The 25,881-nt window shown below is 43.6% G+C and overlaps 1 protein-coding gene across 1 annotated transcript in view; it reads left to right on the top strand.

The window, feature by feature from the left end:
* LOC132821806 (tumor necrosis factor ligand superfamily member 10-like) overlaps positions 1-7,890 on the top strand; it is a 32,717-nt gene extending 24,827 nt beyond the window's left edge. The window contains exons 4-5 of the mRNA XM_060834617.1: positions 2,234-2,353; positions 5,481-7,890. Coding sequence (XP_060690600.1) covers positions 2,234-2,353; positions 5,481-5,956 — 596 coding nt within the window. The 3' untranslated portion in view covers positions 5,957-7,890. The remainder of the gene's footprint in view (positions 1-2,233; positions 2,354-5,480) is intronic.
* Positions 7,891-25,881: the final 17,991 nt, after the last annotated feature.

A 25,881-nucleotide genomic window follows, 5' to 3' on the forward strand; every position in this document is an offset into this window, starting at 1 on the left:
AACCAGGGTTCTCGGTTTACCCCCCCCCTTTTATATCCTTCTCTAAGATTTATGGCCTGCATCCAATCTTAGGATCGTGTCAGGGCAGGTGATGTAATGGGGTGACTACTTCCTGTGTTTGGAGGTCACAGAACATGGTTTTGAACCTTCACCTGTCAAATGCTGTCCTTGTCCATGCCCTTTGACCTCCTACTGAGCTGGGTGCCACACAGTTTGCGTACCACTCTTATGACATTCTAGCAGCTTCACTGGAGGTGAAAACAGCAGCTTGTTCTGAAACAATGTGGCCATTAGCACCTGGCCTTGCAGTTCTAGGCAAGCCTGGAAGAGAGGCAGGTGAATCACTGTCTCACCTGGAAGACAGAAGTTCACCTGTCTCTTTTACAATCAAGTACTCCCGATGTGGTCTTCCCTACATCGAGGAGACCAAACGTAAACTTAGGGAATGGTTCACCGAGCATCGCAACAGGGTCCACAGGAGCTGACCGGACCTCCCAGTCATCGCTCATTTCAATTCCCCCAACTACTCCCTTTCCAACATGACCATCCTTGGCCTCCTCCATTGCCACAATGATCCACACTGCAAATTGGAGGAACAACAGCTCAGCTTACGCCTGGGCAACCTACCGCCCAGAGGACTCAACATTGAGTTCTCCAACTTCAAATAACGTCCTTCGCCATGCCCTGACTCCCTTCCCAGACCCCTCTCTCCCTTCCACTCCTCCTTGTCACCAACGGGATTCATTCCTCCCATTAATCAACCAGGTGATACCCTCTACCTGTCTCCACCTATCCCCACTTCACCACCCTGCCCACGCCTCCCCTATTAGCACTTGACCCAATAGTTCCAGGCCTGCCCGGTTTTGAGAGGAAGGTGATTGTCCAAGGCCTAGCTGCGTGAGTACTGCCTGTTCCCAGCTCTGCAGGTTGTAAATTGCAGACTCCACCAAATGTAAAAGCTCATGATGAATTACCAACATGTCAGTAACAATCCGAGAGGTGATGGGTCACCTGACCACAGGCACCATCCACACAGAGCAGACCCTGTGTGATTGCCAACAAAAGTGGTGACCACCCATGCCCACAGTTGTGGTTTATTTATATTAATTGGTGGATAAATCAAAGCCTGTTGTGGGAGGGATTTCACAAAGCTTCAAAGATAGACGTATGCACCGATACCAATGGTAGATCTCCCTTTAATGTCCTCTGCTGTAACCTCAGTTACTTCAGCTTTTCTAAATAACCAACTTTCCTCAGCCCTGGTCCGATTGTATTTGATCTCTTGGATTTTAAAATACAGGATTAAACAGAAGCCATCAACCCCGCAAAAATATTCTGTGTTCCAATTTTCCTCTGACGTGGACAACTTCATACTTCATCACATTATACTCAAGCGACATGTTCCTGTGCACTCACTGAAGCTGCCTGGACCCCCTTGGCAGTCTCCCTGTGCATTTTGTATTGGTATCAAACTTGGACGTATTATATTTATTATATATAATCTTTATTAACATCCTTCCTCAAGCCAGTATTTTAGAAATGTTTATCCTAATAACTTCTTTGCTTACATGCTGTGCTTCTGTTTATAAAACTGACTAACTCCTGCATCTACCTTTTCTACAGCCATCTCAACTTGAGCTGTTAGCTTCAAATATTTTTTATGTCTAGAGCCTCAAATCTCTTTGTCCTCTTTAATTTATTTGGTTTATGTCGTGTGCTTTCATTTTCCCTTCCAAAAGACATCACTCTGCATTGCTCTGTGCTCAAATCCATCTGTCATGTGGATGCCCATTTTGTTTATAATGTGTGTTTGCAGGTGTCACTACCTATCCCAGCATTTATTGTCCATCCCATTTACCAGTGCGTCCCTCCTGAAATCGATCCTCCTCGTTATTCACTTCATTTGATTTTTGTATTAATTCCACAAATTGATATTGTGCCTTATACATGTGTGCTGAGGTGTGGATTTATATCAGAAAGAGTGGTGTTCCTCATACCAGCCTCTAGGTAACACAACCATGTACCTCTCTCCTGTGTGAAAACCAACTGTACACCACTCTTTTCTGTCTCTGGCCAGTTTTGTAAGCATGCCCTGTGAATCTTATCTGCTTTAATTTTGCTGACAAGCCTGTTAAGTTGTACTTTACACAAAAGGCTCAGAGGGAGGGATGGAGCTAATGTGGGTATCACATCTATCCCTGAATTAATGTGTGATCACTTCCTCTTCTTTTAGGTGAAGTGTCTCGTCTGATTCCATATCTGAGTCAACTGCAATCAGGCACACAGCCAACTGTCCAAAAAATCGCAGCTCATCTGACTGGAAATCATCGGGGCAAGTCAACTCCTCTGGGAGGTGAGACTCTGCTAAGATTCTCCACCAGTAACTTCCCTCTACAACAATCACCAGCTTGCAATCTCCTTTGATGCTGGCCACTTTGATATCATCTGCTTTTTCCCATTTTCCATCCAGTGTAAATGATGAATAACCATGGTCAAAGCAGTGATGACTGGAAGACTGCTTTATGCCTTTCTCCAATCTGATGAACCTTTTCCCCAAATCTCTGACCTTTTTTAGCCAAGTTTCCATCCACTTGGCTATTTGTTGCCTGACACCACATGTCCTAACCTATTGTGCAAGTCTAAAACCCTCGTGGCCTTTGTCTTCCATGTATTTAATGACCAAACATCCACAGCTCTGTGGGGTAGAGAATTCTAAAGTTTTACAAGCTTCTGAATCAAGCAATTTCTCCTCATCTCAGTCCTGAATGACCAACTCCTTATCCTGAACCTTTTGAGAACTGAGGGAAACAAGGGATATGGAAGAAAGCAGGAAAATGGAGTTGAATGTAAGAGCCGCCATTATTGTTTTGATTAGCTGAACAGAGTAGAGGGACTGAATGGCAATCTCCAGTTTCCATTATGTTAATGAATTGTGAATTCTGAAAATTGGAGGAAGATTGAAGAAGAGTGTGGGAAGGAAAACAAAAGAAAATACATACAGACCTGAGTATATCTTGCAGCATTTGCAACAAATGAAGTAAAGAAGAGCATAGTCAGCATTGCCTGACAGCCAATTTGCACATAACAATCTCCCTGAAAGAATGAGGGATGTTATTGATTAATCTGGTTTTAAGATTTCCTCACTAAAACTCCCTCACAACTATCATCGGGAGTGTCAGCCAAGATGATCTGCTGAAGTTTCTGGTCCTGGGTCTTAATCCCACAGTTTAGATCAGAGTGGTGCTGGAAAAGCATAGCAGGTCAGCCAGCATCCGAGGAGCAGGAAAATTGACGTTTCGGGCAAAAACCCGTCATCAGGAATAGATCAGGAATCAATCCCACAACCTACTGACTTAAGTGCTGGAAACACTGCTGACTGGCCCAGGGCTGACAATTATTTAAGCAATGTCTCTTCAAATAGTCATCAGGTGAATGTGGTATGACAACGCAAAGTCTGATGTGTTGATATTGCAGTCAGCACTTTTCTAGAGTAAGAAAGTTTACAACAGAGTTACAGGCAAAAGCTGAGGTAAGGGTTGAACATCTGGCGAGGAAATTTTTGAACTTCCAAATAAGAACCTGCCACTTATTAGGCTGTGAGGTTTAAATTAAGGTGTGATGTTTCATAGATTAGTTTTATATTCCATGTTTAGAGGATTAAGAGAATTTCAGAGGATTAAGAGAACTTCAGTGGATTAAGAGAACTTCAGAGGATGAACAGAACTTTAGGGGATTAAGGGGGAGAAAAGTTATTTCCTCTGTTTGGAGGAAGAGGGTAGTGTCCAGAACAATGAGGCAGAACCTTCAATGTCAAGCCAGGCCATTCAGGGAGAACATCAGCACTTAAAGGGTAGTGGAAATCTGGGACTCCCAAGAAAGCATTTGAAAATTTGCAAACTGAGAATAATATTCCTTGTTATGAGAGCGAGTTAAGGTGTGGTTCAACTGTAATGTAATAGAATAATAGAACAGGCTGAAAGGGCCAAGTGACCTTCTCCTGCTCCTGTGGGTGGAATCTTTGCCTTTTGTAAAGCTTCGAGCTTTGGGACAGGTCAGAATTGTGTCAGTAGTTTCATCATCAATAGGCTGCCTCTGACTCCACTATTTGGTTCCGGGTGTTGGGTTGATGGGTGGGTCTCTGAGAGGCCACAGCTCCAGGAAGATTGTAGTCACAGTGAGAAAGGTGCGCATTGCTGAGGTTGGTAGGGAAACTTGTGAATCCCTTGAAATATCTGAAGTGTGCTGAAAATTCAAGCAGTGACGATTTTCGATAGCTGCCAGGGTAGCAGTGTGATTATAGAATCCCAACGGTGTGGAAACAGGCCCTTTGGCCCAACAAGTCCAGACCGACCTTCCGAAGAATATCCCACCCAAGCCCATTCCCCTAAATCTACCCTTGACTAATTTACCTAACCTACCTTTCCCAGAGGAAACCCACACTGACATAGGGAGAACATGCAAACAATACACACGGACAGTCGCCTGAGGCTGGAATCGAACCTGGGTCCCTGGCAATGAGAGGCAACAGTGCTAACCACTGAGCCACCGTGCTGTCTTTGATGGATCACCCTGAGGCAGGAACCCACTTCCAAATCTGCCTCTGCAGAAAGAGGCCTTTCGGCCCATCGAACCCACTCCACCATTCAATGCCACCATGGCTGAGATTTTGTCTCAACTTTGCTTTTCAGCCGGCTATCTGGGAGGCCATGAGGGGAGGTGGTAGCACAGTGGAAGTGCCATTGGGTTATTAATCCTGAGATCCAGCTAACAATTAGGTTCAGATCCCACGGTGGCAGACAGTGGAATCTAAATTCCAACATAAAAGCCATGGAATTGTAGTCTCTATAATTGTGGCCATTATATCATCTGCCATATTGAAGTAACTTGTTCCCATTTTCAGAGCAGTGCTCTGAAAACCTGTTATTTCAAATAAACCTGTTGGACTAGAACCTGGTGTCATATGACTTCTGATGTATAATGGTGAGCATGGTACTGTTTTATGATGGTCGTAGAAGACCATCTGGTTCACTCATGCTCTGCAGTCCTCACCTGGTTTGGCCATCCTGTGACTCCAGACCCAACAAGGTAGCTGCTTCTTAGCTGTCCTCTGAAATAGTGGAGCAAGCCACTCTGTTCAAGATGGGCAGCAAACACTGGCTTTGTCTGGTGAGCCTACATCACGTGAAAGGATGTATTAAAATAAAATCCGTCCTATATTCAGCAATCAACAAAACTTTGAGATTTTAAAGATTCGAAACACTTTGGAGTGAAGGAGTTTCTCCTTAAGTCCTGAACTCCTGATCTTGAGACTGTGCCTGCTGTGGTTTGGGTTCCCCGTAGCCCCTCAGTCCCTTTCTGAATCCTGTTGGTTTCAATGGGATCATCTCTCATTCTTCTCAGCACCAGACGTGAGGTGCTGTTAGGGTCATGAGACTATTCGAGGCTGTGTCACTCAGGATTTATCATTGTTACTGTTGCAGACTCAGTGTCAAGACGACTTCAGGGGCAGAAAATACAGATGTGGGAGCCACGGAGAGGACCGGCATTTCTGCACAGCGTGGAATACAAAAACGGAGAGCTGATTATCCTGCAGACCGGACTGTATTATATCTATGCTCAGACCTACTTTCGATATCGCGAAATCACAGGAGCGGGAGACTCCCATCCAGGTGCCTTGCTGTCAGTTTCTGGGAACACTCAGATGGTCCAGTATATTTACAAAAATACAGCCTACCCTGACCCTATCCTGTTAATGAAAAATACCAGGACAACATGCTGGGCTAAGAACAGGGAATACGAATTACATTCCATTTACCAGGGTGGCCTGTTTGAACTCAGATACCTTGATCGAATATTTGTGACTGTCAGCAACATCAGCTGGATTGACATGGCTGATGGATCCAGCTTCTTTGGAGCGTTCTTTGTCAGTTATACACTCGGGGAAGGAGGAACATAAAAGACAAAAAGACTTTGAATGCCATTGGGCTCATTTGACTCTTGATCTTGGTCATGACAGATGTCACAGTAGACTGTCTGGGGATCAGCTTAGCTTTGCATGTTGTCCATCCCAGTTTGCAGACACATGTCATAACTGTGCTTTCAAAGTGGCCACTCAGTCCTTCAGGAGCTGAGGACAATAACATCCAGCTGAGAGTAGTTGTGGGCGACTGGATTGTGGTGTCAGTCCCCATTCCTCCCTGGGGTCTGGGCTCATGTCCAACTGTTGCATCTGGCTGTGGAAATCCAGTGGTCACTGAGGTTCAGCAGCCAAGACCCGGAGCTCAAAGTGGACATTGAGGCCACCACAGTAAAGTCCCCTTCCTTTGGCGCGGCATTGGCTATCTCCTTTGGAACTATGGCAAAGATATGGTGACAGGCAATGGAACGTGTAAAGTTATGGGTCTGAGCAGAGCAGAGGAAGCTTTACACTGCATCTGACCTGTGCCATACCTCACCTGGGAGTGCCCAGTGTCATCGCCAAGATGCCAGTGTAAACGGATCTGTTCCCCAACACAAACACTTGTTAATGTAGCAAATGGGTCATTTCATGAGCTTGTGAGCCATGGGTGTTCTCATGTGCACATGAAGTGACCCCTGACCTTCCCTAACAGGAACACCTTGCTCCCATGCTCTTTAACATGAAAGTGCGAGCAGATTTCTGAATCCTTACAGCCCAGCACGAGTTCACAAAAAGTGATGGACTCAAATCGGGAGTGCTCCGAAAGAATTTGCTTTAAACAACAGCCTGAGTGAGATTGAGAACATTAGAAGTGAAGGGGATGCCATTATCCCTGACTTTGCTAACTGCTGTTTTCCGATTGCCCAGGCATGTGACTGGTTAAAGTTGCAGTCTTGAGTGTGTCAGGGTTGTGTTAAAAAAAAGTGTGAGGGGCCTTTTGGATTCAGCGTGCACATTCAACTAATGAGCAAGCACAGGGAGTGAGAAAACAGTGTGCAACTCTCCAGTGTGTAGATAATAAGAAATATCCCGAGTGAAATGATTTATGTATGTACAGGAAACTTTATTTTTTTACATTCTCACCTATGTCTTTCAATGATTGTCAAATATGTTTGGTGCTGTTGGGATAAACAATGCAAGGAGTTCAGGCAAAGAGAAAATTCGTGAGACAAAGCCATTAAACATCCCATCTGTTCAGCTTGACAGTTGAAAATTTAGAGGGCTCTGCTAAAGTGTGTAACCATCCCTCCCCATTAATCAATTTCCCTAACCATATCAGGAAATTCCATCGGAAACAGGGAAGGCAAGTTCCAGCTTTTTTTCACAGCCACAAACAATTCAAAATAAAAATTAGGACAGAGGGTCCCGAAGGGGCACCTAAACAAAAATGGAAGCGCCAAAGGAAATGTAGACAGCTACATCAAAAGTTTGCACCAAGGAGTGTCGATTGAGTCTGAATGTAAGGGTGTGGGAGAGATTTTGATAACTTCCCATCTGCTGGAGATATTCAACTTGGCTTTTATCTACACCCTTTAAGGGAGTCAGTGTCCAGGAAGTAACAATTGATTGGTTTTGACTGTTGCAATGATTGAGGAAGGAGTCACTTTGACCCTCTCTGGGAGTGTCGGAATCAGGAACACTTCCTGCTTCACTCCCCATCTTGTGTTTCTGCATTTCGTTCTTGCCTTGTGTCTGTGCCTCACTATCTCCCACACCAGCCCTGCCAGAACACTCAATGCTCCTCATACCCTGGGGTAAGCACACTTGCAACCAGAGCTCATTAAGGCTTCGTGGGAAGTGTCTCGTAAATAGTGCTGCTTGAATACTGTCTCATGGATGTTGACATAATCTCTTATGTAAATGGTAATAATCTATAAGTCACATGTGAATGTTTCAAATACACATATGATTAAAGTTCTGTTTTATCTTTATCTGTGTGACTATTATTGGGTTTGATTAGATTAGATTAGGTTAGATTCCCTACAGTGTGGAAACTGGCCCTTCGGCCCAACAAGTCCACACTGACCCTCCGAAGATTAACTCACCAGTCCCATTTCCCTCTAACTAATGCACTTAACACTACGGGCAGTTTAGCATGGCCAATTCACTTGACCTGCACATCTTAATTGTTGGAATTACAGGCCAACAATAAGGAGACACTGTTCCCATAGGTCAGTAGGGTTGATAGTTAAACATGGAGTCATAGAGACGTACAGCATGGAAACAGACCCTTTGGTCCAACTCATCCATGCTGTCCAGATATCCTAAATTAATCTAGTCCTATTTGCCAGCAATTGGCCCATATTACTCTGAACCCTTCCTATTCATGTACCTATCCAATATTGTATTGTACCAGCCTGCGCCACTTCCTCTGGCAGCTCATTCCATACACGTACCACCCTCTGCATGAAAACGTTGCCCCTTAGGTCCCTTTCAAATCTTTCTCCTCTCACCCTAAACCTATGCTCTCTAGTTCTGGACTCCCCCACCCCAGGAAAAAGACCTTGTCTATTTATCCATGCCCTTCGTGATTTTATAAATCTCTATAAGGTCACCCCTCAGCGATTGACGTTCCAGAGTAAACAGCGCCGGCCTCTCTCTATAGCTCAAACCCTCCAACCCTGGTAACATCCTTGTAAACCATTTCTGAACCCTTTCAAGTTTCACAATATCTTTCATATAGGAGGGAGACCACAATTGCACACAATATTCCAAAAGTGGCCTAACCACTGTCTTGTACAGCTGCAACCCCTATACTCAATGCTCTGACCATACCAAATGCCTTCTTGACTATTTAGCTGCAACTTCACTTCCAAGGAGCTATGAACTTGCACTCCAAGGTCTCTTTGTCCAGCAGCTCTCCCAAGACCTGCCCTTTAAGTGTATAAGTCCTGCTGTGATTTGCTTTTCCAAAATGCAGCACCTCACATTAATCTAAATTAAACTCCATCTGCCACTCCTCGGCCCATTGGCCTATCCGATCAAGATCCCACTGTACTCGGAGGTAACCTTCTTCGCTGTCCACTATAACTCCAATTTTGCACCTCATCTGCAAAATTAAAAACTATACCTCTTATGTAAATGATTTGGATGTGAACATAAGTAACTCAAATCAGTGGACCCAGCATTGATCCTTGTGGAACTCCACTGGTCACAGGCCTCCAGTCTGAAAAACAACCCTCCACCACTAACCTCCGTCTTCTACCTTCAAGACAATTCTGTATCCAAATGACTATTTCTTCTTGTATTCCTTGTGATCTTATGTTGCTAATCAGTATACCATGAGGAACTTTAACGAATGCCTTACTGAAGTCCATATAGATCATGTCCACCGCTCTGCCCTCATCAATCCTTTTTGTTACTTCTTCAAATAATACAATCAAGTTCTTGAGACATAAATTACCACACACAAAACCATACTGATTATACCTAATCAGTCCTTGCCTTTCCAAATACATGCAAATCCTGTCCCTCAGGATCGCCTCCAACAACTTGTCAGACTTACCACCACCGATGTCAGGCTCACTGGTCTATAGTTCCCTGGCTCTTTCTTACCAGCGTTCTTAAACAGTGGCACCAGATTAGCCAATCTCCAGTCTTCCAGCACCTTACCTGTGACTATTGATAATACAAATATCTCAGCAAGGGGCCCAACAAACACTTCCCTGGCTTCCCACAAAGTTCTAGGGTCCACCTGATCAGGTCCTGGGGATTTATCCACTTTTATGCGCTTTAAGATATCCTGCACTTCCTCCTGTGAAACATGGACATTTTGCAAGATGTCACTATCTATTTCCCTACATTCTATATCTACCATATCCTTTTCCACAGTAAATACTGATGCAAAACACACATTTAGTATCTCCCCCATCTCCTGCGGCTCCACACAAAGGCCGCCTTGCTGATCTTTGAGGGGCCCTATTCTCTCCCTAGTAACCCTTTTGTCCTTAATATATTTGTAAAACCCTTTGGATTTTCCTTAATTCTATTTGCCAAAGCTATCTCATGTCCCCTGTTTGCCCTCCTGATTTCCCTCTTAAGTATACTCCAACTTCCTTTCTACTCTTCTAAGGATTCACTCAATCTGTCTATACCTTACATATGTTTCCTTCTTTTTCTTAACCAAACCCTCAATTTCTTTAGTCATCCAGTATTCCCTATACCTACCAGCCTTTCCTTTCACCCTAACAGGAATATATTTTTTCTGGATTCTCGTTATCTCATTTCTGAAGGCTTCCCATTTTCCAGCCGTTCCTTTACCTGCGAACATCTGCCCCCAATCAGCTTTTGAAAGTTCTTGTCTAATACCATCAAAATTGGCCTTCCTCCAATTCTGAACTTTAACCTTTAGATCTGGTCTATTTTTTTTCCATCACTATTTTAAAACTAATAGAATTATGGTCGCTGGCCCCAAAGTGCTCCCCCACTGACACCTCAGTCACCTGCCCTGCCTTATTTTCCAAGTGTCGGTCAAATTCTGCACCTTATCTAGTTGGTACATTCACGTACTGAATCAGAAAACTTTCTGGTACTCTTTAACAAATTCCTCTCCATCTAAATCTTTAACACTATGGCAGTCCCAGTCTATGTTTGGAAAGTTAAAATCCACTACCATAACCACCCTATTATTCTTACAGATAACTGAGATCTTCTTACAAATTTGTTTCTCAATTTCCTGCCGACTATTGGGGGGGGGGGTCTATAATACAATCCCAATAAGGTGATCATCCCTTTCTTATTTCTCAGTTCACCCAAATAACTTCCCTGGACATATTCCGAGGAATATCCTCCCTAAGTACAGCAATAATGCTAACCCTCAAGAAAAAATGCTGCTCCCCCTCCTCTCTTACCTCCCTTTCTATCCTTCCTGTAGCATTTGTATCCTGGAACATTAAGCTGCCAGTCCTGTCCATCCCTGAGCCATGTTTCTGTAACTGCTATGATATCCCAGTCCCATGTTCCTAACCATGCCCAGAGTTCATCTGCCTTCCCTGTTAGGCCCCTTGCATTGAAATAAATGCAGTTTATTTTATCAGTCCAAACTTATTCTCTGTTTTGTCCCTGCCTGCCCTGACTGTTTGACTTGCTCCTTTTCCCAACTGTACCAGTTTCAGATTGATCTCTTTCCACACTATCTCTCTGGGTTCCGCCACCCACCCCCGACCACACCCCCACCTTACTAGTTTCAATCCTCCCGAGCAGCTCTAGCAAATCTCCCTGCCAGTATATTAGTCCCCTTCCAATTTAGGTGCAATCCATCCTTCTTGTACAGGTCACTTCTACCCCAGAAGAGATTCAGATGATCCAAAAATTGTGAATCCTTCTCCCATATATCAGCTCCTCAGCCAATCATTCATCTGCTCTATCCTCCTATTCCTATCCTCACTAGCTCGTAGCACCAGGATTAATCTAGATTTTACCACCCTCAAGGACCTTCTTTTTATCTTCCTGCCTAACTCTGTATTCTCCCTTTGGAACCTCACCTTTTCACTTCGTATGTTGTTAATTTCAATGTGTACTTCAATCTCATCCTTGTCCCTCTTCTCTTTGAGAATATTCTGCACTCTGTCAGCAAGATCATTTATCCTGGCACCAGGGAGGCAACACACCATTCTGATCTCTCGCTATCGGCTGCCAAAATGTCTATCTGTGCCTCTGACTGGAGAGTGGAATCGGTCGCTTGGTACCCTTCATTACATTAGAGCCTGATCTGCTACCAGAAACTTGGCTGTGCATGCTATATTCCCCTGAGAGTCCATCATCCTCTACATTTTCTAAAACAGCATGCATACTTGAGATGGGGATAGCAACAGGATGCTCCTACACTACCTGCCTCCCTCTCTTACCTTTCCTGGTGGTAACCCATCTACCTGACTGTATCTACGGTTTTTCTCCTTTCCTATATCTGCCATCCATCACAACCATTAGCCATGGTAAATTCCTCATTGCCTCCAACTGTCGCTCCAAATGATCCATGCAATTTGATAGGATTTGCAACCAAACACACTTACTGTGGACATAATTATCAGCAACGTGGAAACTTTCCCTAATCGCCTACATCAGACATCTTCAACTGCCTCATCAATAACTTGCCTCCATGATAAAGTTAGAATTGGGGTTGTCCAGTGATTATGGCAGAGTGTTTTCAGCACCATTCAGCTCCTCAGATACTATGTGTTAGTTCCATATACCGCAAGAATGGATAGCATTCATGTTTGGCATGATAAGTCACCAATAATATTCGTACCTTACAACTGCCAGGCAAGCAGTATCTTCAACAAGAGAGAATCTGACCATCTCCTAGTGACGGCAGTACCACTGTTGAATCATGCCTCACTTATCAACAATGTCAGGATTATCATGGAGCGTCTGGACCATACATATAAATACAAAGGCTACAAAAGCACGTTGGTCAGTAGTTAGCACTGCTGCCTCACAATGTCAGAGACCAGAGTTCAATTCTAACCCCAGGTAACCATCTGTGTGGAGCTTGCACATTCTCGCGTGTCTGTGTGGGTTTCCTCTAGGTGCTCTGGTGTCCTTCCACAGTCTGAAGGTTGGGTGAATTGGCCATGGGAAATGCAGGGTTACAGGGATAAGATAGAGGCTGGACCTTGATGGGCTGCTTTTTAAAAAGGTCAGTGTGGACTCAATGGGCCAAATGACCTGCTTCCACATTGTAGGGATTCTCTAATTCAAAGAGCTGGTCGGAGTCTGGGAATTTTGCTGTGAATAATTCACCTCCAGAATCCCCAAAACCTGTCTATCATCTGCCAGGTACAAGTTTGGAGTGTGATGGGATACTGAGCTCTTTCAAACCATGCAATATGGTCAATGTCATCCAAGAGAAAGCAGCCTAGTTCTTTGATGTCCCATCCACCACCTTCCCCATTCATTGCCTTTCCCACCGAGGCTTCGCAGCAGTAGCTTGCACCTTGTACAAGTTGCATTCCAGAAAATCTCCAGGGTTTCTTAGATAGCACCTACCAAACCTGTGACCTCTACTGCTGACAAAGACAACAGATGCCTGGAAATACTACTGCTTGCAAGTTCTGTGCCAAGGTACTCACTATAAATTGCTGTTCCTTTATTGTTGTTGTTGTGTCCAAATCCTGAATTATGAAAAATTAGTTAGATATCTCTAAGATGTGTCATTTGGAGGGGAACTTGCAGATAGTTATTTTTCCTAGTACCTGCTACCCTAGCCCTTCTAATTGGTAGAGGTCGCAGGTTTAGGAGAGCCTCATTGGTCTCCAGACATCTCGCTGTGTTCTGGTATGACTTGCAGCTAATTACAGCTTGGACTTGTAGTGTTAATTTCAATTGTCTCTGCAACTGACGTACACACATCGATACCATTCCCTGGGATCCAAGTTCAACACTGGAGCCAGCTTTTCTCATCTATCTCTGAATGTGGACATCATTGACAAGGCCAGCAATTACTATCCATCCCTAATTACTTCAGAGAAGGTGACAGTGAACTGCCATCCTGAATTGCTGCAGTCTGTGGAGTCTGGGGACAGTAACTGTGCTGTTTGGGGGGAGTTTGGCAGAGCAACACTGGGGTCAGCTGATTAAATTGGGAGAAAGTGAGGACTGCAGACGCTGGAGATCAGAGTCGAGAGTGTGGTGCTGGAAAAGCACAGCAGGTCAGGCAGCATCCAAGGAGTAGGAGAATCGACGTTTTGGGCATAAGCCCTTCATCAGCCCTCATTCCTGATGACAGGCTCGTGCCCAAAACAACGATTCTCCTGCTCCTCGGATAGTGCCTGACCCGCTGTGCTTTTCCAGCACCACACTCGTGACTCAGCTGATTAAATTGCTTTATTCAGAGTCCCAGCATCCCAGAGATTGTGGAGTTGTATTGGTGGAATTTAAGAACACTTTTTGGGTACATACATGAAAGTTTGTTATACCATTAAATATAAAGGAAGGACTGTTATTTGCGTTGTATGGTATCTCAAAGGAGTGCAGACATCCACACCAAACCCATTTTTATTGGGTTGTGTGATGGAAGAGATTTTTAATCAATTCACTATCATGTAAGCTCACTATCATGTCACCCACTGGAAAGGGCAAAGATTCTGCCATCACATGGAGATGGTATCTCCCACACAAGCTGCCACAGAATGACAGTTCCACATCCAGACTGTTACACAGAGACTGACATTGTCAGAGAGAAGAAGGCATTGTCTCACACACACACACACACACACACGCACATACAGAGGCTAACTTTTCACAGACAGACTGAGTGACTTCAAATAGCACATAAACTAACAAATAGGGCAGGACCTTCCCAGGCTCTGAATGATGTAGGCTTTGGCAAGCAAGTTGGGAGAATCATGTGAGATTGGCCCTGAGGAATTTCCTATCGTGAGGAGTAAGAAGTCCTATTTTCCAACCAAATGATGACCGGAGAGATGTGATTATCTTGAGTGAGCAGCGAGAGGTCTGGTTGTTGGAGCAAAACACTGCAAATGCTGGAATCTGTACTGAAAACAACAACTTCTGCAGAGCACAGCAGGTCAAGCAACATCCATGATTAGAGAGAAAGCTAACATTTTGGGTCTAAATGACTCTTCATCAGAGCCTCTGGGGTACATCTATTTGCATAAACTAGCACACGAATTATTAATTAATTATTAATTAATCTTACTTTATTGATACGCAGTTTCCCATTCTCTGCATAAAAGCCAGATGGTGACAACTCCTGACATGAAGGTCAGAGTAAGTCGCTGATGACTGTAGCTCACTGGTGACTCCTCTGGACTTCCATTAGATGCCAATGTCTCAGGCACACTCTGTGAGCATCAACTGCATGCATCTCCTTGTCCAGCAGAGGCAAAAGCAGGTGCCAATTTCTATCGGTCTGACATGTCTGGGCCAAATAAGACAAGCTGCGCTTTAAAGTTGGCTCTGGCATCAAAATCTTGAGTGGCCAGTACCTCCGTCCATGGTGAGTGGGAGAATGCGATCAGTGGGGCACCATCAGGGTGCTCAGGTAATGAGGTGGGTTTTGGAAGATAGAGTGAGGAAACTCACTCGAGCATAGGAAGAGGAACCCGCCACGGAACTTGCCAAAAAATAAAACTTAGTTGATTTTCGGTAAGATTCATCTGAGAGTTTAACGGGCTAAAGTTGCCCTGCAGAGACTGACAGTTCCAGAGAGCTGCCAGTAAGTGGCAGTGTGAGACCAGAAATGTTCAGACATCCCTGTGCAATGCTCCATCCTTGGAAGCCAATTTGAAATGCAAAAAATACTGACCAGCGATGGAATATTCTTGGGACACTACAGGTGGTCTGGAAATTTATTAATAAATAGTTTCAAACCACAGGGCTGCTGATGTTCTTGACTGTGCTGATGTTTACATAATTCTGGATTAGTGATGCTGGAAGAGCACAGCAGTTCAGGCAACATCCGAGGAGCAGTAAAATCAACGTTTCGGGCAAAAGCCCTTCATCAGGAATACAGACAGAGCCTGAAGGGTGGAGAGATAAATGAGAGGAGGGTGGGGATGGGGAGAAAGTAGCATAGAGTCCAATAGGTGAGTGGGGGAGGGGATGAAGGTGATAGGTCAGGGAGGAAGGTGGAGTGGATAGGTGGAAAAGAAGATAGGCAGGTAGGACAAGTCATGAGGGCTGTGCTGAGCTGAAAGTTTGGAACTGGGGTGCAAATGTGGCTGGAGTAGCGACTCTGTTTCAGAACATGGTTGAAGAGCTTCAGGGGGCAGAGGAAATGACCTGGGAGTTGCAGTGTGAGAGGGACTCCCTGAGATTCTTGTAGAGAGAGGAGGAAAACTTCTTCAAGGCAGGCATCCTTGCAAGAGGATTTGCAGTAGGGTTAAAATCAACTAGGTAAAAACAATGACTGCAGATGCTGGAACCCAGATTCTGGATTAGTGGTGCTGGAAAAGCACACCAATCAACTCATTTCTCTCCTGGAACTATTTCACCCAGTGTAGAATATTCTATGTGATTAGGAACTCATTTTGCATGTGACAGAGGGAGTGAAGTTGATTTCAGGATACAGCCATACCTACTTCCTGACCTGAGTGGAACAGAAACTGAACATAAAAACTGCCACCAATTAATGGGCCATCAACTTGTTTAGTGCTCTTACCCAACACCTATTCCATGACTCTCTCAACTGAATTAAACTCAGCACAGAAGTTTTAATCTAAAATATCACCTCTTTAAAACTATCTTGTCAACAACATTAGCAAGAAACACTGCATTTATACAGTGCATTTCACAACCTTGGGATGCTCCAAACAACCTTTCTGGCAGTGATGCACTTTCAAAAATGCATTTCCACATTTGAGCTATTGTGGGAAAATGTTGAAGACTTTCAAGAAAGATGTCGATATAGTTTTTGGACTAAAGGGTTAAAAGGATATGAGAGAAAGCAGGAACGAGGTACTGAGTAGCTGATAAACCATGATCATATTGAATGGCAAACTTATAATCATTATATTTATATGCCAAGTCTAGCTGAGTTTCTGGTCAATGGTAACCCCCAGGATGTTGATGGTGGGGATTCAGTAATGATAACACTATTGAATTGATGGTTAGGTTGGCTCATATTGGAGATGGTCATTGCCTGACATTTGTGTGGTGCTTATATTACTTGCCACTTGTCAGCCCAAGTCTGGATACTGTTCAGATCTTGATGCATTTGAACATGGACTGCTTCAGTGCCTCAGGAGTCATGAATGGTGCTGAACCTTGTGCAATCATTGGTGAACAGCCTCACTTTTGACCTTATGATGGCGAGAAGGTCATTGATGAAGCAGCTGAAGATGGTTCAGCCTAAGAGACTACCCTGAGGAACTCCTGCAGAGATGCCCTGGAGCTGAGATGACTGACCTCCAATAACCATAACCATCTTCTTATATGTTGGGTATGTCTCCAACCAGCAGCAGATTTGCCCCAGATTCTCATTGATGCCAGTTTTGCTAGGAGTCCTTGATGCCACACTCGATTGAATGTGGCCTTGATATCCAGGGCTGTCCGGGGCTGTCACTCTCACCTGTCACTGATTGACCACTGATTGACCGAGGCTGTAATGAGATCAGGAGCTGAGTGACCCGAGTGGAGCAATCCATAATCATCTTGAATCTAATGGAGTTATGTTTTCCTATTCACACTTTAATGCCTGGCTTCATTATCTAAAATTAAGCCAAGGATCACTCCATCTCTCATTGGGCCTTTCATGTTCTGACTAATAAACTTCTTTTGGATGTGTTTTAAGAATTTTGCTTTTGCTAAACTTGTCACACAGTAACTGCTCAGTTAATGTTGGGGAAGTTGGACTGCCACTACCATTATCACTTTGCTGAAATATGCTTAGTTACTTTTCTATTTCTGTCTTGTAAACAAGTTGATCTAATTTACCCACCTGACTCTCCCCAACCTTCAGCCCCTCTTCCTTTCATCAAATCAAAAATGTTGCTTCTAACTTTAGAAGTGAAATCCAAATTGGCGTCAATCTGAAATCTCTGGTGTTCACTCTTGTAAATCGTGGCAGAATTTTACATCACCTTCAGGTGGGTTTGCAGACAGAAAGACCATTGCAATTATGTCGATATCCTTACTACTGCCTGCCTCTAATCCAGACACGATTATATGGATATCAACAATCAGTCAGCTCAATAGCCCTCACCCCAATTGAAGTCTTTAAGCGACCATCAAATGAGCACTTGGGGGTGATACTTGCCTGGCTGCAAGGATGCACAGTGGAGGGCTTTTAGGAAACTGAAAGCATGTTGATATAAGTTGATTTTTTAACTTGTTTTACTCAACACGACCTGGCATTATTGATGCAACATTGCTTCGGGTCTGTGAGAAGGATTCACAGATTATTTTCTTGGTCTTCACCTCAAGACAGAAAGACTCCACAATGTCTTTATGACACTCGTAGATTCTAAGGAGTGAGTAAAAATGCCTCCATGAGTACGATGATTCAGATTGAGGATGATAAGGTTTGATAAAGAGACAGAGTCTATTCCAGGAAATGGCAGACTATGACAGAGATTTTGCTCATATCCCCGTGGCAAGGCCAGCACAAGGTGATGTACTTTTTGTTGAAAAGCTAGAAACCTTAACATCAATAACAATCGTTGCCGGGGACAGGTCAGCAATTAGTTCAGGGTTGCACAGAACTCAAAGCATACTGCAGCAAAGGATGGCCCCCAGTCTCACTCTCAGAGAGATCGCCTCAGTATAGTGGCTGATTCATTCCCTTGTGATTGAAAGATTGGTCATTCTGAGACTTGATACATTGCATCAATTGCACCAAAGACGTTGGTGTTTTACAAAATGTCAAATTACAAATGTTTGGTTACCGGGTCTCTCAAAATCACTGGAAGCCAATGATCTTGAGTTGTATCACTGTTGCTTTTCATTATCGGGAGACAAAAAAAGCCATTAATGTCGTCTTTCTTTACATCATGATCAAGGGAACATCCTGGGGTAGACATGTTCAAACATTCAGATAAGGTGCTCTCGATCATAGTAGAATGTAACTCCAGATAGGTAGAAGTCAACAATTATAGGGTCACAATCTGAAACATCAAATACACAGATCTTTGAAATACATGGAATCCCAGGCCTTGTCACCTCAGACAATGGTCCACAGTTTCCCAAAGAATATTTTAGAGAGTTTACACCATCATATGGATTGTCCATACAACCTGAGCTATCTTCAAGATAATGGTGACGCTGAAAGAATCGATTGCACAGTAAAAGCATTACTGATGAAGAATGATGACATCTAATTTGCACTCCAGTGTTACATTCTAAAATGACCGAGTATCATGCGTACGCTTCATGGGAAGAAGACTGAGTGCCCAATTCCCTACTCCCGCACACAATTCCTCATGCCATGTGTACAAGGACTTCTTCTGTCGGGCAGGGTCGGAGACCACAGAGAGGGCTCAAGTTCCTAAACCCCTCCAAAGAAGCTGAAAAAACGTTCAGGTGCGGCCATGGAAATAAGCCAGCAAGTATCCTTCTAACCGAGGTCAAAGATTCAGGAGGAGATGTAATATAAAGTGCAGAAACGGAGATCTGGGTGGGGAGATCATAGAATCCCTACAGCAGGGAAGCAGGCCATTCATTCCATTGAATCCACACTGCCCAAAGAGCATCCACCCAGATGTACCTCCGCTACCCAATCCCTGTAAGCCTGTATTTCCGATGTCTAATCCACCTAGTCTGCACATCCCTGGACACCAAGGGCAATATTAGTAGGGCCAATCCACCTAACCTGTGCATCTTTGGACTGTGGGAGGAAACCAGAACACTCAGAGGAAACCCACTCAGACACGGGAGAATGTGCAAACTCCACACAGACAGTCACCAGAGTTTAGAATCAAACCCGGCTCCCTGACGCTGTGAGGCAACAGCACTCACCACTGAGAGCCACTGTGTTGTCCTTTGCGATAGGGTGGCTAAGTCTGAACTGACTGTGATGCCACTGAGACTCAGAGGTGGTATATCACATGAGCTTGCTCTTTCTTGCAGCAAGATGAAGTGAATAAAAGATGTTTCTTAATTAAAGTTTCCTTCAGCATACTATAAATATTCATGAACAGCAGAATGAGATGAAGATTATTATAGAATGGATACTCTCTAAGCCAGGATGAATACTCATGTTTCTCCTGTCCTCAAACAAATATTTCCTGATTGGATTATTTTAGCGATTGTCTTGTATAGATGGCCTCTAACACTCTCTGTATACACAATGTCATTGCAAACATCAGGATCCATTCACACCGCCACATTGGATTTTCCAGAGGAAGGATCCTAGCCTATCCATTCTCTCCCCGTGTACAGACCCTCACAGTTTCGTTCTTACTCTGAATAAATAAGTAATGAAAATGAGGACAAAAAGTCTGGCATAGAACGTTTTGGAAATATTGTATAGAGAAGTCCTGAGAAAGTTGACTTGGTGGCATGACTGTCTATTGAAGAGGAGGCAATGATATATAAAAGATTAGGTGTGCAGGGGCCAAAGATTAAAGGATGGGAGGACAGAGCTGTACTCCTGATGTGAGACTGGTTCAACCCCAGGTAGATATGAATGAGGCCCAGGAGCTCGAATTAGCATGGCCGCTTGACTTCGTCAAACAGCCCAGTCTCAGTTGCCCCTGAGATAAAGTTGGCATAAATTCTCCCTTCAATGACAGGATAGTTCTCCATGACTTCGGCTTTCATAGCTCGTCTTGCTCACACGTCTCTGCTGGGTATAGCCTGCAAAATGCAAAGCTACTGACTGAAATCTCACTCACAGAGGCCAACACAATGCTGGGGTTTTAAATATGTCATACCAGTACAGATTCCTCTGCTTGCAATGTATGTATTTTGTAAATTATGGATTAAATAAATAAAGAGTAAACCACTCTCTACACTGTCCTAATGAAACTCCTCCAGAACAGGTACACCACAGTAAAAGCAAATCATGGCAGCATCTGTAAGGAAAGAAAAGAGCTGGCGTTTCAAGTCTAACTGACCCTAACTGAAGCTAATCAGTATTCATAAAAGAAGTGTTAAAGAAATTAATGGGTTTAAAGACTGACAAATCATCAGAGCCTGATAATTCACATCCCCAGAGTACTATAGGAGTTGGCCCTGGAAATACTGGACGCAGTGGTGGTCATCTTTCAAAATCTGATAAACTCTGTAGCAGCTTCTACAGATTGGAATGTGGAAAATGGTACCTCACTATTTAAAAAGGGAGGGAGAGAATAAAACAGACAATAACTGACCGGTTAGTTGACCATCACAAGTGGGAAAAATACCAGTCAGTTATAAAAGTCAAAATAATAGAACATTTGGAAATCCTGAATGGGATTGGGAAAGTTAAAAATCACACAACACCAGGTTATAGTCCAACAGGTTTAATTGGAAGCACTAGCTTTCGAAGCAACGCTCCTTCATCAGGTGGTTGTGACAATCACCTGATGAAGGCGCAGTGCTCTGAAAGCTAGTGCTTCCAGTTAAACCTGTTGGACTATAACCTGGTGTTTGTGATTTTTAACTTTGTACACCCCAGTCCAACACCGGCATCTCCAATTCAGGATTGGGAAAGCCAGCATGGGTTTCTGAAAAACAAATACTGCACCTGTCACACAGTGTGTTTAAATTCTTATATTCGGCAAAAGAACTGTGAGTCGACTCTTCATAACGATGCCCAATAATACTCATTTATTTGACACAATTAATATTAGAAGAATAAAGCATACTATAAACTAATGAAAAAACACTACAAACTATCTTATGCTTTAACTTTGGATGATCATATACCACCACACTAGATCTAGGCCGGGCTCCACGTGGTGATGTCGTCTGGTCTTCTCCCGAGAGTCTCAGGGGTGTCGTCTCTTTCAGTGGTCATTCTCGCATTATGGCTCTCCAGTAACCACTCCTAAGGATGGTGTGGTCGTGATTCGTAAACTCCAAAGACTTCATGCCCTTTTGGGAGGGTGTTGAGTATTTTCCAATGGATTGATCAGGTTCAGTCACGTTGATCAATTGGACCTAACGAGGTGTTGGCACGCTGAGGGCAAGGTGGTCCTTAAGTCTCCATTACTGGAGGTGCTGGGTGCATGTAACCTCCACCAAATAAGGGTACGAGACGCGTCCATGTCTGATACACACCTCGATGTTTCCGATTGTCCTGTGAGTGACATTCTATTGACCCGTTCAAACCCAAATGCAGGTATGCAATGTAAGCTCTGTAGCTAGCAGGTTTGGTTGCAAACTCTCTGGATTCTGTAACAGGTGGATTGACACAGTCACTTCAGTCAAGGCTGACTTCATTTCCCAGCATACCTCAGCCTTTGTCCACTTTATCAAATAAATTTATCACTTTGAGCAGCCTGTCCGGCCACACAAATCATGCTTAAACAATTTACTGGAGTTTTTTGAGGATGCAGCGAGTGGAGTGATAAGGATGAACCAGTGGATGTGGTGGATTTGACATCCAGATGACTTTTGATGTTAAAAGATTAGTGGCCAATATTAAAGCAACTGCAATGGGAGCAATATGTTGCCTGGATTGAGAAGTGGTTGACAGACAGGAAACAGAGAGTAGGAGTAAATGGGTCTTTATTCGAATAGTAGGTAATTTCTTCTCAGATGTCGTAAGGATCAGTGCTTGGGCCTCAGCTATTCACGATATTTATAAATGACCTGGTTGAAGGAAGCAATGAAACTTTTCCAGTTTACTGATAACACCAAACTGGGCAGGATTCGGAGAATGCATAGAGGCTTCAAAGTGATTTAAACAAATTGAGTAAGTGGACAAACGCATGGCAGATACTGTATGAATGGTTAAAGTTGTACAAGTAACTGTAAAAACAGAATTGCAGAGTATTATTTAAATGGTGATAGGTCAGAAAATGTAGATACACAAAAGGATCTTGTATGTCCTTGTACACCAGTCAATGAAAGTAGAAAACAGGTATAGCAAGTAGTTAGAAAGGCAACTGGCATATTGGCCTTCATTGCAAGTCAATTGGAGTCCAGAAGTAGGGCTGTCTTACTGCAGTTATTGAGGTGCTTTGGTGAGACCTCACCAGGAATACTGTGTGCAGTTTTGGTCTTCGATCGAGGGAGTGCAGCAGAGGTTTATTGGGTTAATACTGGGGATGGCAGGACTGTTCTGTGAGGATAGATTGATTCCACTAGAGTTGAATAGGATCAGAAGAGATCTGATTGAAGTGAGTAAAACTCTAACAGGACTGGACAGACTCGATGCAGAAAGGTGTTTTCCCTGGTTGGGGAGTCTCAAACCAGAGATTACTATCTCAGGTTGGGGTGGGGCAGAGGGGTAGGGGAGTGAACCTATGAAATTCTCTACCACAGAAGGCTGGGGAGGCCAATTCACTAAATATATTCAAGAAAGAGTTACTTTTTAAATAGATTTTAAAAGCATCTAGGGGTATGGGAAGAAAACAGGAATATGATCTCGCATTAGAGAATCAGCCATGATCATATTGAATGAGCTCAAAGGACTGATTGACCTACTCCTGTTCCTAATTTCTATGTTTCCATGTTTACTCTCCCTGATCTCTGCAATGCTCTGACTCCAGGCCCACTTGTTTTAACCAACCATCCTTTCAGTAAGGAATACAAACCCTGGAATTATCCCGAAAACCCTCCTCCAAATCTTTCCTTTGGAGATGCGCCTTAATGCCCACTTCTTTGATGTAGCTATAAGTGACTAGTCCATATGTTGGGTTTTTATTTGTCTGGTTGCATTCCTCTGAAATTCATTGGGCATTGAAAGTGCTGTACAAACTCTAAGTTTTAAGCATATGAAGGTTCCTGTTATATTTAAACGAGTTGCATTTAAATATTCCACATTATTGTGCACGAAGTTGTTGCATAATAGAAATACAAGATGCTACAAAACCAGCCCATCTGCTTTAGTCATAGACACTGACTGAACCATGGATTGGAGGAAACTCAGGGAATGGTCTGCAACAATTGAATAAAATGCCATCTTGCTGCCTGTCTCTGTCTGCACAACTGAGCCAGAAACCAGAACATAGATATTCAAATACATTCATGCACCAGCTTGGAATATTTTAGCAGATTCACTTCTGACAGTGGCAGTGATGATTAGATTTGCAGGAGGACTGATCAGTGTGAATTGGTGCTATGGGGTCAATGAAGCTTATCACTGGAAGTTTTCAGTTAGCTCTTTGAGAAGTTGCTCTCCTCTTTCCATACAGAGTATTTGGCTCTGTTATCTATGAGACCAGCTGTTCCCTTGAGCTTCAATAACCTGTACTTCAATTGCAGCTCTCACCAACTCAGAAAATCCCAAGTGCTATGGAAATGCTGAAGGGTTTTTGAAGTGTAATATATGAAATATGACAGATAATTTATACAGAACAAGATCCCACAAATAGCATAGCAATGTGGCAAGGTAGTCTGTTTTAGAAACATAGAATATAAGACTATAAGACCATAAGACATAGGAGTGGAAGTAAGGCCATTCGGCCCATCGAGTCCACTCCACCATCATGGCTGATGGGCATTTCAACTCCACTTACCCGCATTCTCCCCGTTGCCCTTAATTCCTTGTGACATCAAGAATTTATCAATCTCTGCCTTGAAGACATTTAGCATCCCGGCCTCCACTGCACTCTGCGGCAATGAATTCCACAGGCCCACCACTCTCTGACTGAAGAAACGTCTCTGCATTTCTGTTCTGAATATACCCCTTCTAATTCTAAGGCTGTGTCCACGGGTCCTAGTCTCCTTGCCTAATGGAAACAATTTCCTAGCGTACACCCTTTCCAAGCCATGTATTATCTTGTAAGTTTCTATTAGATCTCCCCTTAATCTTCTAAACTCCAATGAATACAATCCCAGGATCCTCAGCCGTTCCTCGTATGTTAGACCTACCATTCCAGGGAACATCCGTGTGAATCTCCGCTGGACATGTTCCAGTGCCAATATGTCCTTCCTGAGGTGTGGGGACCAAAACTGGACACAGTACTCCAAATGGGGCCTAACCAGAGCTTTATAAAGTCTCAGTAGCACAACGGTGCTTTTATATTCCAACCCTCTTGAGGTAAATGACAACATTGCATTCACTTTCTTAATCACGGACTCAACCTGCATATTTACCTTTAGAGAATCCTCAACTAGCACTCCTAGATCCCTTTGTACTTTGGCTCTACAAATTTTCTCACTGTTTAGAAAGTAATCCATGCTTGTATTCTTTTTACCAAAGTGCAAGATCTCATTTTTGCTCACATTGAATTCCATCAGCCATTTCCTGGACCACTCTCCCAAACTGTCTAGATCCTTCTGCAGCCTCCCCACTTCCTCAGTACTACCTGCCTGTCCACCTAACTTTGTATCATCGGCAAACTTCGCTAGAGTGCCCTCAGTCCCTTCATCCAGATCATTAATATATAACGTGAACAGCTGTGGCCCCAACACTGAACCCTGCGGGACACCGCTTGTCACCGGCTGCCATTCCGAATAAGAACCTTTCATCCCAACTCTCTGCCTTCTGTCAGACAGCCAATCCTCAATCCATACCAGTAGCTCACCTCGAACACCATGGGCCCTCACCTTGCTCAGCAGCCTCCCGTGTGGCACCTTATCAAAGGCCTTTTGGAAGTCTAGATAGACCACATCCACTGGGTTTCCCTCGTCTAACCTACTTGTCACCTCTTCAAAGAATTCCAACAGGTTTGTCAGGCACGACCTCCCCTTACTAAATCCGTGATGACTTGTTCTAATCAGGCTCTGCTCTTCCAAGAATTTAGAAATCTCATCCTTAATGATGGATTCTAGAATTTTGCCAACAACTGAGGTTAGGCTAATTGGCCTATAATTTTCCATCTTTTGTCTTGATCCTTTCTTGAACAAGGGGGTTACAACAGCGATCTTCCAATCATCTGGGACTTTCCCTGACTCCAGTGACTTTTGAAAGATCTCAACCAATGCCTCCGCTATTTCCTCAGCCACCTCCCTCAGAACTCTAGGATGTAGCCCATCGGGGCCAGGAGATTTGTCAATTTTAAGACCTTTTAGCTTTTCTAGCACTTTCTCTTTTGTCATGACAACCATACTCAACTCAGCCCCCTGACTCCCTTTAATTGTTGGGATATTACTCATGTCTTCCACTGTGAAGACTGAAACAAAGTGCTTGTTAAGTTCTCCTGCTATTTCCTTATCTCCCATCACTAGGCTTTCAGCATCAGTTGAAGTGGTCCAAGGTCTACTTCTGCCTGTCGTTTGTTTCTTATGTATTGAAAGAAACTTTTACTATCATTTCTAATATTACTGGCTAGCCTACCTTCATATTTGATCCTCTCCTTCTTCATTTCACTCTTTGTTATCCTCTGTTTGTTTTTGTAGTCTTCCCAATCTTCTGATTTCCCAGTGCT

The sequence above is a fragment of the Hemiscyllium ocellatum genome, chromosome 13 (genome assembly GCF_020745735.1).
Source record: "Hemiscyllium ocellatum isolate sHemOce1 chromosome 13, sHemOce1.pat.X.cur, whole genome shotgun sequence".
Classification (NCBI taxonomy): Eukaryota; Metazoa; Chordata; class Chondrichthyes; order Orectolobiformes; family Hemiscylliidae; genus Hemiscyllium; species Hemiscyllium ocellatum.